At 41.1% G+C, this 15,556-nt stretch overlaps 2 protein-coding genes across 2 annotated transcripts in view; one reads left to right on the forward strand and one right to left on the reverse strand.

The window, feature by feature from the left end:
• Nucleotides 1-593: 593 nt before the first annotated feature.
• The window catches only part of LOC103808663 (NADH-cytochrome b5 reductase 2), a gene marked incomplete at its 5' end in the record, with an annotated part of 18,690 nt that continues 3,727 nt past the window's right edge, over nt 594-15,556 (forward strand). The window contains 8 exons of the mRNA XM_009081462.1: nt 594-666; nt 2,354-2,460; nt 3,346-3,475; nt 4,778-4,861; nt 5,328-5,413; nt 6,195-6,294; nt 7,346-7,541; nt 9,515-9,520. Coding sequence (XP_009079710.1) covers nt 594-666; nt 2,354-2,460; nt 3,346-3,475; nt 4,778-4,861; nt 5,328-5,413; nt 6,195-6,294; nt 7,346-7,518 — 753 coding nt within the window. The remainder of the gene's footprint in view (nt 667-2,353; nt 2,461-3,345; nt 3,476-4,777; nt 4,862-5,327; nt 5,414-6,194; nt 6,295-7,345; nt 7,542-9,514; nt 9,521-15,556) is intronic.
• Nucleotides 11,407-15,556, reverse strand: part of PPFIBP2 (PTPRF interacting protein, binding protein 2 (liprin beta 2)) — a 70,306-nt gene continuing 66,156 nt past the window's right edge. The window contains exons 22-24 of the mRNA XM_009081463.1: nt 13,644-13,832; nt 13,114-13,284; nt 11,407-11,520 (exon numbers count right to left, since the gene is read on the reverse strand). Coding sequence (XP_009079711.1) covers nt 11,407-11,520; nt 13,114-13,284; nt 13,644-13,832 — 474 coding nt within the window. The remainder of the gene's footprint in view (nt 11,521-13,113; nt 13,285-13,643; nt 13,833-15,556) is intronic.

The raw sequence follows: 15,556 nt of genomic DNA on the forward strand, positions 1-15,556 counted from the left end.
CCCGAGGGATCTGTGTGGCTCTTTCCCCGCTCTACCCCGAGGGTCGGATCTCCCAGAGCCCCTCCAGGCTCTGCTGTGGCCACCGTGGTCACCCCACGATGTTTCGTCGGGTAGAGCAGCATTGGTAGAAGGATTTTTGCCGCGCTGCAAACAGTTGTTCCACAAGGGCAGACTCATTGCTTTGCATGTTCCAGCCGTCGCTGTGTTTCTGCCTTGATTTCTGCCCTGTGTGCAGCAGTGAGAAGCAGCCCCAGCAGTCCCTGCACGTCCCGTCTTGCCTCATCGTTGGCCACGGTCATGGAATGTGCTCCTGGCCTTGGGCAATAGAGAGTTTCCAGGTTTTCTGTATGCAAAGTGCTGCAGAGATTGCACAGACATGTCACTCCTTGTAGAATGAAGTAAGGAAACTGCTGCTTCTCAGAGTTCTGTGTGATTTGAAGCTTTATTTTTCAAAGCCATTTCTCTGTCCTTTTCCCACATTTGGCTTGCATGCTAACACAGAAGAAGGTTACTAAAGCATACTGTGTTGAGTAGAGTCTGAAATTCAAAGTAGTGCTGATGTTGACCTCATTCTAACTCTGGGGTTTTTTTAGGAAATCAGTCATGATACTAAAAAATTCCGATTTGGGCTACCCTCAGCAGATCATGTATTAGGATTACCTGTAGGTAAGTACTGGAAATACTTAATTACATGTATTTCTGGGTTTGGGATTAGTAACTATACTCCTCGTTCTTGGACTTCTGACTGGGAATTTGAGGCTCAGCAGAGCAAGGAATTACAAGCTGCATCTGATGCTGCTGTCTCAGAGAGAAATGACAAGTTTCCCAAAGGGTTGGATCTTCTGTGTGTGCTTTGTTCTGCTTGTGTTCAGCTGTGTGGTATAGTTTAGAAAACAGCAGTGAAACTGAACTGAATCTGTTGAAATTCAGTCAGGATATAAACAAGAATGGTATCTGTCTGGGATTTTTCGTATTTCTGATTCGCATTCCTCTTCCATCTGGTGCCCTTGCTTTATTGCCAACTGCCCTTATGCTTTTGGCAAATACAGTCAGTAAATGAGAAAGAGGGCAAGTCTTCTGTCTGTAAAGCTTGTAGCTGTTGGGGGAAATGCAGCTACTCTATGTAGAAGACACTGAAGGATTCAGAGCCTTTCCTGTGTGTGCACTTCCCTTTGATTTATGCACAGAAGTGTGCAACTTTGTCATGTGTTCTGTAGCATGAAGTTCATTTCAGGCTAGGATTGGCACAGACTTCTGGACCCTGGAACTCTGATAGCACTGAACCTTGGACCTTTGGCTTGAATTAACGATAAGCTCTGCAGGGGAAGGTCTCTCGCTCTGATTTGCAGATGTGGCAGATGTAGCACTGTTTGTTCTGTCCTGTGTTGCAGTTTCCTGTGCTGTGTGGCAAGTATCAGGCTCTTCCCATTCCATGCTGTGAGTGTCCTTGCATGCTGCCAGTCAAGGGCAGCTGTCTTTCTCCAAATTCTCTCCTGACTTGTATGGAAAAGTATAATTGAACTGTCCACGTTAACTACACAAATGATAAACCAGCTGAGGTGTGCCCTGCAGTGATTATGTTTGTCCAGATTTCATTCTTGAGAATATAGGAATAATATCCTGAAACTGTATGGGCCAGATTACTTCCTGGGAGATTTCTGCCTTCTCCTTTTTACCAGGATCATTTTGCTAAGAATGTATTCTGCCAGCACTGTTCCTGCTTTTTGTTTTTCCATACAACTTTCTAGATTAGTGCCTCAGGCTGAGGAGACTGCTCTGGGAAAGGGGTTTCAGTTCTTTAATCAGCAGAAAGAAGCAGGAGCCTTTTGAACTGTTCCTCTTGGGAGCCCACTAGGTTGGGCAAAGAGCTCTCTGTGGACAGCAGCACCCACTGCTGTGGAAGCAGTATGGAATCAGGAAATATGGAGAAGGAACATGACACTGTCCTTGATGTCTAGGTGCAGGATCTCTGGGAAGTTTGCTTTGAGAGGCTGCTGTTTAACAACAGTGCCTGTGTGAACTGGTGTGTCCTTATGTCAACTTCATGAGAACAGCAGTACCCAAAATATAAACACTTGAGAATGAGCAACAAACTTTCTGTATCTCCGTTTTACTATAGATTTCCTACTTTCCTTGTATCTTATCCTTGATTCTGTAACACACCAGCTCTCTTCAGTTACTCTGTGCTCCAGAAACTGTTGCTGAGAAAGGAGAAGAGACTAGATGTGTTATACAGTGTTTATATGTTAAAGATTTTCTGTTGTTCCCTGTGTGTAATGGGTTACAATCCCTGCCATTCTCTCTTGTCCTCAAGGGGTGAAAAAATAATCAGCTTGTACTTCTTTCTCTCTAGGCCAACATGTTTACCTTTCTGCAAAAATCGATGGCAATCTGGTGATTCGAGCCTATACCCCAGTTTCCAGTGATGAGACAAAAGGTTATGTTGATTTAATCATTAAGGTAAATTTTGGTTTTCTTTAATGTAGAGAACTTGCTAACTGGAAGGAAGGCAAGTACTTCATTTTAGTGAAATAGTTTATTTTATTTATATATTTTATTTTTATGGTCCAAGACCTGTGGTATGAGATTCAACAAAGTCAAGTGGAGAGATGGAGAAGGGAATCCCTTCCATGACAGTACTGCAGGAACTTTTCTAGTATTTTTTATTTGGCAAAGCATGAACACCCTTCACTCTCCCTCAGGATGCCTATGCTGCTGCTCATGCTTACTGCTAAATACTCTAAGTAGAAAACAAGTCAAACAAGGGAAATCCTTTAAGCTAGGGAATGCAGGATGATCTGATCCTAGGACCTGGGTTTTCTAATCCTTTTCCATGATAGAGTTTGTCCTCAGGCTAAAATCTGGCTTTTTTTTTACATGCTCTCTTCTTTTTACAAGTGTGGTGAATTGTTATTAACTACTTAATATTTCTTATGTGCTTGAAAAAAAAGCTGAAAAAGCAGTCATGTGGCTGAGTCTCTGGGAGATGCAATGCTATTTTCAGAAGTAGTGATTACAAAAATGGGGTGGCATAAGGTTCTTGCTGAAGCAACAGTGAAATTGAGGGCACTGGAATGTAATCTGCCTGCCATCCACTCCTGTCAGCCTGGCTGTTTGCAGAGAGCTGAGAAACATGTGCATGACAGTAGATTTCACTTCCTTTGGCTGCTTCTTTACTTACTCTTTACTTATTATTGCTGCAAGGCTCAACAGGTAACTGAGAGCAAAGAATTGTCTCAATTTCTTTCTCAGGTGCTAAATTTCAGACCTGCAGTGTTGTGTTCTATAGTTTGTAATGCTCTCTGCAGGAAGGTTAGTGGTTGATACAAGTTGCTGTTTTTACAGGTCTACTATAAAAATGTGCATCCCAAGTTTCCAGAAGGTGGGAAGATGTCCCAGTACCTGGATAACATGATGATTGGAGATGCCATTGATTTCCGAGGGCCAAATGGACTCCTGGTCTATAAGGGAGCAGGTACTGTGGCATGAGAGAGGGAGAATAAAAGGGAGGAATTTGTGTTGGTTGTTTTCAGAGTTGATTTATAAAACTTAACAACTTTGTAGAGAATTTTTTTAAAAGTGAAAGAGAGAAAAATCCACATTTTCTAGACATGACCAAGAGCCCATCAGAGTTGATATGATGGGAAAGAATACTTTTTGTTTACTTCATGTGAGGAATAGCTGATGATTGTTTCATTCCCAGGACTATATAATTAAATCTGAAAAAAATTGCTATTCATTATATGACTGAGCAGTCTGCACTGGAAATAATGTATCAGCTATATATATGGAGAGAGATGGACCAGACTTGTTCTTAAACAAGTGAAGTTTGGCCTAAAATGCCCTCTGAGAATCTCAGCGTTGTTACAGAATCATAGAATCACCAAGATTGGAGGAGACCTCTAAGATCATCAAATCCAACCATTAACCTGTCACTGCTGGAACCCCTAAACCCTATTTTTTGGTGCCAGATTCAGACACCTCTTAAACACCTCCAGGGATGGTGACTCCATCTGACTCTCCTGTGTCAGCTTGTAGCCATTTCCTCTAGTCCTCTCCCTGCAGCCCTGGCAGGAGAGACATCCCCCAACTCTCTCCAGCCCTGGCAGGGAGTTGTAGAGAGCCACGAGGTCACCCCTGAGCCTCTTCTCAAGGCTAAACAAACCCAGTCCCTTAGCCCTTCCTCATATGATATGTGTTTAGCTGACTTCTCATCACAGGATACTCTTAAGGCAGTCACCTAGCTGACTACAGGTGTCATGAGGATCTCATTAATTGGCAATTAATTATAATAATGAAGTATTTGATGAAAGTGTGCAAGGCTCCAACATTCCCAGGTCTAATCTTTGCAGGGGTTCTTGCTTGATTTAATTGCAACTCTACTCAATATGGACAAACACATACAGCTACAGGTCCAAGTGAGGATGATGAAGTTGGCCAAAGAAACCTGTTTCTCTGTAGCAGTGGCTGTGGTTACCTTTAGCTACCACTGACATTCACAGTCACTGTGTTCTGGGCAGTGACATGGGAATCCTTGAGTTTATTGTAAGCAGTGTTGGATAGCAGGGAAGGAATAAATCCATTGTTCAAAGCTGAGATTGGAGTTTACAGAGGCAGAGAGGTTTGCCCTCTGCTCTCAGTGCTGTGCTGAGCACAGTTAGCATTTTCAGAAGAGCTCCTAAAATAATTGGTAGGCTGTAGTCATTTATCCCCATGGAATTTGTATCCATGTTTTTTGGAAGCTAAGGTATCTATAGGTTTTCAATATTTCTTCTAGGTACCTTTCTTATCAAGCCTCATAAGAAGTCTGAAGCAGAGAAGAAGTTTGCAAAGCATGTTGGGATGATAGCTGGAGGAACAGGTAAATCTATTGCCATCACATGGAATGTCTGGAGAATGAAAATGTCATTACAGATTTGTGTGAGGAGTATCACTGCACTTTAGTAGCAGAATATTACACTTGTATATCTTTCCACGAGTGTTTGGCATCACTGAGGCATTGCAGTGGCTTGAGCTCAGTCCTAGGTAATCAAGGTAATCTTGACTTACTGTGTGACCTCAGAGAAGTCACTTCATCTCTCAGTGACAAAAAGTATTTTAGGAGAATGCCTGAGGGTAAAATTACTGTATGTGATAGAGTTTTGTTTTGAAGCTATTTGTCATAACAGGAACCCCCAACCTCTGCATTTGGGTTGATTAGAAATTCAGAGACCTGCAGCTCTGTGCAAGCCAAGCTCCCACTGGAGCCTGAAGGAAGGCAGCATTAATATTGAACCTGCATTCCTAGAAAGAAATACCTGTTTTATGACCACTCTGTTCCTTGACAGGAGTAACTCCTATGTTGCAGCTGATTCGTCAGATCACAAATGATCCTAAGGACTCCACAAAATGTTATCTTCTTTTTGCTAATCAGGTGAGTATTTTGACCCATCTGCTCTTCTATAGTGGCCTACTTGTTTTTGCTGGCCTCTTGAGTTTTTTTTCACTGATGGCATGTGTTTCATACTCTTCCTGTGTCTTTGGGTTTGCATTTTCACTCAGCCATGAGAAAATTCTGAGATAGCACATTTAAAAATGATCAGTATAGGAGAGAGCAGGAAATAGTAATTATGTAAGATATTAATATATTGTCTTGGGTTAAATTATTCGAGAAACAATTAAAACATATCCTTAAGGCCCTTTATAAATCCTTACATTGTGCTGTCATAGATTTTCATGTCCTTTTTTTAGTTGTTTTGAAGGTGTCTCCTCATAGTGTTAATTTAATTCCTGTATTAGGGAACCAGTGACCAGATTCTGGTCCCTCTACTCATCTTACTCCACTGATTTCAAGGAAACAGGATTTGTTTCTGCTAATCTGTTTCTACAGTTAATCTTCACTGTCCTGGTCCAGGGCCATATTTGCCAGAGTCAGAGACAAATCCAGTTCATTGTGACTTTAGCCTGGATTAAAAAGTAGCTCAACTTGCCAACTTTAAGACCGTATTTAGGTGGCTAGTAAGTCATGTAGTTTGTTGTTCTTAATCTGAATTTACAGAGCCTGTAATGATAATAGCTAACAGGTAAGGGGGAAGAAAACAAATCAGTTTCTTGGTTTGCATAAGTTATTGCTGTGTTTGTCTTGGCTGCCAGATGAGCTCACATCAGAGGGTTCTTGGGATGGTTTGGAGCTAAACAGTGATCTCGTTTTGCAGACAGAAAAAGATATATTGCTGAGAGCTGAGCTAGAAGAGATTGCAAAGAGGCATCCGGATCAGTTTGTGCTTTGGTATACACTGGACAAACCTCCTCAAGGTAAGTTGCTGGGACACATGGAAAGGCCTTGGCTTGTTGCCATCCAACAGTCAGAGCTTCATTCTTGTCCAAAGAGCCATTAGGATAACATCAAGTCATCTTGTCTTACACTTTTAAACAACTAATTCCATAGGAATAGCACCTCTGTGTGCAGGATGACTTCCTCGGGTTTGCATTTGCCTCCTAATTGTGTTGGCAGAGTGTGACTAGATACCTACCAACTTCATGTTAGTAATTTTACAGACATCTGTTGATCCCCCTTGCTGCCACATCTCTCCTAGACTGAAGGTGTTTGGCCTCCCCGTGCAGCAAGGATCACATACCTTTGCTCATCCGTGTGCTCTCAACATTTTCCAGCTCTGCTGTTCCCTTTTTGAGGTGAACAGCAGGAGTCAAGATGCTGCAAACTCTATTTTTGCTTTGATGTGGTGCTCCCTTTTCCTTTTCTGAGCCTTCTTAATATTTCATATGCCTTTTGACTGCTGCTGTTTTCATAACCCCAAGGTCTTGCTCCTGAGAGATGAGCTTGAAGCACATATTTTTATAAGTGAAGGATTATTTTTCCTACTTGGCCCACTTCAAATGGCAGATGCATTCAATAATATTCCTGCTTGAAATTATTTAGCATATCTTTCCCCTTTTAATTTTTTCAAAACTCTTATCACTTAATTACATGGCAGAACTTTCGTCACCATCAAACTTTGTCACCTTACCACTCATTCTGTAAAAAGTATAAATGGAAAAATGTAGTGGATGGCACAGGTCTCACCACCTCTCCCTGCACCACTGAGTGAGCTCTTCACTGGAAAAGTGATTGAGTCTTCCTTTTTATTCCTACCTGCTCATTATTTTGACAATTTATTCACAGACTTTCATGTCTTATCAACCAGATCCCTGTTACCACATGCACCACTAGGTTTGAGCTCAGTGAGAAATTTAACCCTCTCTGTTCTTGCAGTGATGATGCTATAACTTTGCTGATTCTATGGAGTTGAAAAAGGCTTCAGCCTGCACAGAGATTCAGACTAATAGTTTAGTTTCTTTGTTTCAGATTGGAAGTACAGTTCTGGCTTTGTGACTGCAGAGATGATTAAAGCTCACCTCCCTGCCCCTGGCAGCGACACGCTCGTTCTCATGTGTGGACCACCACCCATGATACAGTTTGCCTGTCAGCCCAACCTGGACAAACTTGGCTATGCCAAGAGCAGTACCTTTGCTTATTAACTGCTGCCATCAGCTATCTTTTTGTAAGTACTGCCTATTTTCCTGCAGGAACAGTTGGTGTGTAACTGTGCAGTATTTCGTGTGCATGTGGTTTTTAACCTCTTGATGTAACTTCTGTGATTTGTAAGTTCATCATTCCCTTTGTGTGTTTTAATATTAAGAAGTTGAGAAAATAATCTTGAGTGTGTGGAAGTAACTTGGTCTAACCTCAAGTTGGTATGAAGCATTAATTCTGAGGGGAAAAAAAATTAAGTGTAATCAGGTAGGAGAAAGATAAACCCACTTATTTCTTAACATGGTTATGGAATTTGGGAGAGGACTATAAAACTGGTGTAGGGTTAGTTGACTGCTCCATAGGTGATTCATTTAGTGAATCCTGGGGAAGGAGAGTACAAAGCACAGGTTTTAGTTGTTTTTTTGTAATGCTGTTTTACAACCCTTTGTCAAGGACTAAGAGCACAGCCTGCTACTGAAAAAGTGAACAGAATTTGGGTAACAATCAAATTGCTTGTTATTGTAACAGAAGTTCTCGTTAGTGTGACATTCATTGGTGAGGATTACATACCTTCATGCTGTCCTTAGCTAATGAAGCACTGCCAAGTGTATGTGGCAGTTCTGGGCTGCATAGAGACATAAGTATCCAATGCTGTTGCATCATTTGCATGTCATTCTCTTAGTGCTTCCTCTCTTGGCAGTTTCAGAAATTTCCTTTGCTTATGGGAAATCATGGCTTTATTTTTATTTTTTGTCTAGTGTAGCTATGCTGAGTCAATCTTACACTCAGCTAATGCTTCATCTCAGTGTTTTTAACCACTTAGCACTGAATTTTGAGTCTCAGTGCATGTTCATTTCCAGGAATTGGTTCACACTACATTTGGTTTTAGGGTCTGACCAATCCCTGAGCCAGCAGACTTGTTTGTTCAGCAGCTAATATAGGTGTTTACTAAATATTTGTATCCATCTAAAGCAAACCTAAAGAAATCTACTAGTTTGAAATTGTCCTAAGGATTCTGTACTTTATCAGCTATATTTGTAGCAACAATGCAAAGAAAGACAAAGGGATTCAGGGATTGTGGCCCTGATGAGAGATCAACCACTTGTATTTTTTGTTAAATCATTCCACAGTCAGCAAGAGATAAAGGAACATTCAAGATTTATTCATAACAGTCAAAAAATAAGTATTTACATCAGTGTTATACTAAACACTAATTAGGATTTCTTACTACACCTATTGATTTTTTTTAAAAAATAATTTTGTAGATTGACTATTCACAGCCAAGTTAGCACAACACCACACTGAGTTATAAATACAGCATCAAAAGAAATAGGAAAGTCTGTTTGGCATATCCCAGTGATGCTAAAGATGCATCTGTTGGAGCAGTGCTGTAATTAGTCTGTTGGCTAATTAACCTGGCAAAGTATTTCAAGTGCCTGTAGTACATGATTTGGTCACTAGTACTGACTGTGTTGCCAGATTGGTACATTTAATACCTCTTCTTTGTAGTTTGTGACTATCAGTCCTTTGGATTTTCCATTATCCTTTCATTTTTCAGTGATGCAAAAGAATTTCCTTTGCTTTTACCATTTTGAACAATCAAATTATGTGTTTAGCTTCCAAAATCTGACCATACAGACCAGGGTCTATCACAAGAGCCTTATGAAGTGAGGCCATAGCCATATACAAAGGCTTTTTCTTGCAATTAAGCAGATGATTTTATTTTTTTTGCCATTTGCCTGTTAACTAAAATAGTTTGTTAATAGCTCATTAATACAGGCTAGGCACATGTAAACAGATGGCACAAGTAATTGCTGCTGTAAAGGAGACAGTTTCACCCTGAAAGACCCACCAAATAGTGCTGCAGTCCTGTCTAGCTCAGCAGAATAGTAACAGATCTATTTTGTCAGGTGTTTTAAATAAATATTTAATTATGTACTTTTCTGATGTTCCATAGTCACACTGGACACATCACAGTGCAGTGATGTTTGTCTCCTAGAGTTAAAGATTCCATGAAAGTCTAGCTGGAATGAAGACAGTGAACAGCAGTATTGTTTACATGTAGCTTACACTGGTTCCCATGCACATGTTACAGAAGTATCTCTACTGTAATCTCCTGTCCCCAGGGCTGTTTGCAGCTGTATGTTTAATTAAGTGTAACTACAGAAAGAAAATAGGCTTATTACCATCCCTGTCTTCCTGAGGGCCAGTACTGCATTCCAGACCAACCAGGCATGGGCTAAGCTTTTCCTGAACCATTTTGACTGGTCTAAAGGCTTATGATCATCAGTACTAGCCATTTTAGACAGCATGTCATTGTACAGAAAGAGACCATGCAGTAGTTCTAGTTAGAGAACTGTCATTTAAAACCAAAAAGATCATGGTGGAAATTGTTGTGCTTACCTTATGGAGCACAGCAAACACCATTCTCAGAGTTACATGTTACATTAATTAAATGTTGTGACTTCTCCTTGACATTGCACATGTAAAAATCACATGATTTAAAAAAAAAATAATCACTTCATATGAAGCACCAGCTTTGCATCCATCAGTTTGTCTGCTAGTCTCAGACTCACATTTCCTGCATTGTTCAGCATCTTTTTGAGCTGGGTGAAGATTTGTGACCATGCCAACTTGTCAACATCCTGATAAAAGCAAGGGTTTCATGGACAGGATTATGTACCATTCTCCCCATTCTGGAGCACTGGCTTAGATAAAAAGAGAGCAGGACATGTGCTAGTGAAAGGCATGAGGGATTAAAATCCTTTATGGAAACCAGTCTAGCAAGAGCCACTGCCCTTGCCAGCATCCAGCTGAATTTCCAGGTTGCAATAGCATGTTAATATTCTCTGCCTTACACATAAGTTATAAAAATAAAAAAACATTACAAAAGATCTTTCATACAACACCACATGAACATACCATGGAAAAGATGACTGAATAACAGGGTAAAACACATTGCCAGTCTTGGTTTCCAGACTCTGGATATGAGTCCCATTCCTCTCCTAACACCTGTTTCTTATTACAATATATGGCAAAACAGCACAAAGGAGAGTTACCTGTAATGTGTGGCTACACTGACAACATTAAATGCTACGTGGTGGTAAGTCTGAGTAGCAGAAAGAGGTAAAACTTTCCTGCAACAGCATCAAGCTGCTCCTGGCCACTCCTGATAGGCATGAGGTTTGAGTAGTAGTGTTCTTGGTCAACGCTGGAACATCATCTCCAATCTTCCAAGGTAGGTGTTAAAAACCTGCTGTCATTCAGCATTTCATCCTGGCTTAACAGGGTCTGAAAAAACAGGATGGGGAAGGAGTGAGCAGGGTTGGTTAGAGGCCCCTAGGTACAGCCCTAGCTGCAATGAGATCAGGCTCACAACAGAGGGGGTGAGAGCTACGTCCAGTCAGAAGGAATTTCTTGAACACAGCTTTAAAGAGACTTCTTTGATTGAGGAAATTCTTAGAGATTTTGTGTTTGGCATGTGACTCATGTTATATAATTCTTCATTATCTTTCAGTCACTTATTTTTATCTCTTAACAAATTAGCCTCTATGGAGTGAGGAATTAACAGTGAGGGGTTTTGTTTGTTTTCCATGGAGCTTTAGCTCATGTAAATTTGAGTCTGTACCTCATTCCAAGCCTTTGCTCTGACTGAAGCATTTGGTCGTGGTTACCTGCAAAATCTTTGAAGACTTGTTTTCATTTAAGGGGATGAATATCTGTCATCGTGTGAAAGAGAGAGCAGAGTTCATGAAAATTTAAACAGGCCTAAATGCAACAATTTCTAGAGCAAGCCTAAAGCAGGTTTTTTTAAATGTCTAACCAGGCTATAAAGGGGTATTTAATAAGAATAGTGACCCACTTAACTCCCACCAGCAGTGACCTACTGCCACTTAACAACAGCAGAAAACATTTGTGACTTTAAAGCAATGAGTACATACCGTGAGTTGGCTTATGCCTTGAGAGAGAGCCCCTATTTGCATTACTGTGCCTTCTGAGGGTTCCATCTGTAAAAGCATTCAGGAACTAGTTCAAATCAGACAGTATGTGCAATTTTAGTCACTCTACATGCATCTTTGGGAGGGATCTGTGCCTGGACAAATGGAGTTTGGTAAGTTTAAAAGTTCTGATTTCTGCACATTAACAAAACTGCCTCTATACCATTACTGCATAAGGTACATGAAAACACATTTAACAATGAGAAGAGTGACCCAGAAAGATTCATTCCATGAAACTTGGGCTTTAAGTCACAGAAGAAAATAAAAAGCTTATCTGATGTTATCAATGAAAAGTAGTATTTTCCAGATGGTGTAACACTACTTAACCTTCTGCTAGGCTTCTTTGACAGGCAAGAAGAGTCCTTGATGATATACAGTCCTACCTCTTTTCACATGCAAACATCAGTTCTAGGGCATTGCAATGTTATTGCATGACCACATGCTCAGAAGTCATGCTTAAGTGAAAGACCATGCTGCTAGAGAAAAATTCAGGATTTCTGTGATGCTTGAACAACTGCATAGTGCAAGTTCTTGGCTCAAAGTTAATGCATTCCCTCACAACTCTTAGCTGAGCAAGTGGACATCCATACTAAATCACAGCCAGGATTTGGTATTCTCCCTGTTTAAGGAGCAGTGTTTTACTAAGGTGTACACTGAAAAAGACAATGGTTAGATAATGAACACAAATGAGATGTTAGATGCACTCACCATGCACATGAAAGAATTACCTTCACAGTTAGTCTTTTCAGTGTTGTGACCATTCTCTTATCAGGCTTAAAATGTTTTTATCTCACTTAAGGTCACTGGAGATGGGGGTTTACCCCAGCTGCCTCTGTCTGGCTCTTGTGTGTTGCCAAAGTTCACACAAGGCTTCAGGAGCTCCATTTTTCAGGGCTTACATCCCTTTACACAACAGCTAAGTTAAAATAGAATTTGAAGGTTTTTAGTCTTCATCATTGGTCTGTTTGATGTCTAGAGAGTTGCATTCACAAGTTCACTGCTACATAACAGAAGCAAATTATTTAAGTATTGTTTTATTAATAACCTTATTCATTACTGATGCATTGTTTTCACATATACTCTCTAAGCAGAACTACTCCCCACTGTACACAATGAAAGAAAAATTCAGTTGGATTCTTTTGATTAATGTTTGTTAAAAAATACAATCCAGTTGTACTTTCATATAACTTGATAGCTTTGTACAAATTTGCCCAAATGAAGTTATTGCATTAAAAAAACCCACCCATAGAGATAATGAAAAAGTAGTGTGCCATACTGAGGTTATGAAAGCTAGAAGTACAAAAGTCTCATCTTTACTGCATCCACCCCCTTAACTGTCAAAATACATCAAGCTTCATAGTGTAAAGGTGTCACATTCCTGAAAAAGGGCTTGAAGATGGATGAGTTTATGATGATGTTGGTTAAAAAAAAAAATAACCTGACGTTCCTAGCATAGAACTCTTTCCAGTGTCCATAGCCAGTACTTTCTCAGGAAGTTCATGCGGATGTAGCAAATTGTTACGAGCTAACATTTGGTTATTTGCAAGCTTTGGAATGCATGGAGAGGATGAGATGAGAATGGCATCAGTCTGTCTGTCCCACCTGATCCAGTTCCCTATCAGAGAAAGGACTGAGGCCTTTGTATCCACCATAGTTTTTTGCAGTCCCATTCATAGCAGCTGCGTTTGTATCCATAGGACAAATGTAGTCTGTGGATTCATCAAACTTCTTTTTCCTTAAGTTTCCAAAATGCGAAAATCCAAGTTTCTTTGGCTAAAATAAGAAGACAGCACCAGGAGCTTTGAGTAAGACAAGGAAATTTGTTCTTCAAACATTCAAAATCCTCCCCTTTTTCATCTACTGCTATACCCTGCTCATTGAGACTCTGAACTAAACAGATGTGTTTTCAAACTGGGAGTTATAGCTGATAAATGCATAGTGTGCCTTCTAAGGAAAGACAGGATGGGCTGCATGCTTAGTTCAGAAGCTGATTTAAACAGATAAAAATTAAAAGGTTTGGCATATAGAATTAAGGACAATATAACACTCCTTAAATTGACCTCTCCCTGCCCATGATTGTCCCAGAGAAGTCTGAACTTCTGCAGTTTGTCCTGGTTGACAGCAGTACGTACCCGAACTTTGGCAGTGGTGGTCAGAGGTGTGTATGCTGCTGACTCCATTATTTCTCTTTTTTCTTGTTGTGCCTCTGGCCCAATTAACACATTGAAGTTGGTGGTTAGGTGGCGGCGCAGGAGGGTCTTCTGAGGTGGGATGTTCAGGAGCATGGCCAGCGCATCGCCGTTGAAGCGAGGTTCAAGGATCTGTGAAGAAATGGCAGAACACGAGCCAGCGCGTCACCGTTGAAGCGAGGTTCGAGGATCTGTGAAGAAATGGCAGAACACGTTTTTATCTGGTCAAATATTTGCAATTTCTCACTCTCACTAAGCTATCTGTCCACACTAGACCTTCTGTAACTCACTCGTGATACAATACTCACTGGAGTTGAATGGCAAATAGATGAGAGGAGCCAGCAAGAAATGCTGAGTGTGATCAGTCACCGTTGAAGCGAGGTTCGAGGATCTGTGAAGAAATGGCAGAACACGTTTTTATCTGGTCAAATATTTGCAATTTCTCACTCTCACTAAGCTATCTGTCCACACTAGACCTTCTGTAACTCACTCGTGATACAATACTCACTGGAGTTGAATGGCAAATAGATGAGAGGAGCCAGCAAGAAATGCTGAGTGTGATCAGGCAAATAGATATTTAGACTTAGCATCAAACCATACATTTGTTTAGATTGAACAAGTTTGTTTTAGAGCAGAATTTTCTGCTCTACTCAGAGTATAAACTTTGTCTTAGTGCAATTTCTTGTACTTCATATTTTTGCAAGTCTACAGCAGGAGAATCATGGTGTTCTGGAGAGGAATATATACGTATTCTGGGGAGGAATAACCCCAAGCACTGGTACAGGTTCAGCACTGACCTGCTGAAGAGCAGCTCTGTGGAGAAGGACCTCAGGGTCCTGGTGGACAAGCTGTCCATGAGCCAACAGTGTGTCTTTGGGGCCAAGAAGGCCAATGGAATCCTGGGATGCATTAAGAAGAGCATTGCCAGCAGGTCAGGGAGGTGAGGTGATCCCTCTGCTCAACCCTGGTGAGGCAGATCTGGAGTATTGTGTCCAGTTCTGGGTTCCTCAGGACAAGGAGGACATGAAGCTCATGGAACAGGTCCAACAGAGGGCAAGGAAGATGCTAAAGGGACTTGAGGCAGATCTGGAGTATTGTGTCCAGTTCTGGGTTCCTCAGGACAAGGAGGACATGAAGCTCATGGAACAGGTCCAACAGAGGGCAAGGAAGATGCTAAAGGGACTGGAGCATCTCAGTGATGAGGAAAGGCTGAGGGAGTTGTGGCTGTTCAGTCTTGAGAAGAGATGACTGAGAGGGACCTCATTAATGGATTCAAGTACATGAATGGGAAGTGCCAAGAGGATGGATCAGACTCTGCTCAGTGGTGGAAACCAATAAAACAAGGTAACAGCAAAAACTGATGCACAGGAAGTTCCACCTGAATATGAGGAAGAACTTCTTTCCTGCCCAGTCCCTGAGCACTGAACAGATTGCCCAGAGAGGTCATGGATTCTCCCTCACTGGTGGTAGACACAAACCCACTGGACACAATCCCGAGCCATGTGCTGTAGGATGGCTCTGCTTGAGCAGGGAGGTAGGACCAGATCACTCACTGTGGTCTCTTCCAACCTGAGTCTGTGATTCTGATTCTGTATTTCAGAACTTTGGCTTTATCAAGCTGCAAACAGTTCTGAATGTTTTGAATTAAAGAAATGCCATTCCTGATTGCTGGCAGGACTGCTGCGAGTTCAGGCCAGTTATTTACCATGGCTCAGAATTCTGGTAAAGGCACTCCAAGAAACACTCAGTGATGCCTTATCAATAAGTAACTCTCTCATAGCACAGTTCAGAGGGTTTTATGTGCTGCTATCAAACACTCATGCACAGCTTAGCTTTGATCATAAAAAAATGGTTCA

The sequence above is a fragment of the Acanthisitta chloris genome, unplaced genomic scaffold (genome assembly GCF_000695815.1).
Source record: "Acanthisitta chloris isolate BGI_N310 unplaced genomic scaffold, ASM69581v1 scaffold599, whole genome shotgun sequence".
Lineage (NCBI taxonomy): Eukaryota > Metazoa > Chordata > Aves > Passeriformes > Acanthisittidae > Acanthisitta > Acanthisitta chloris.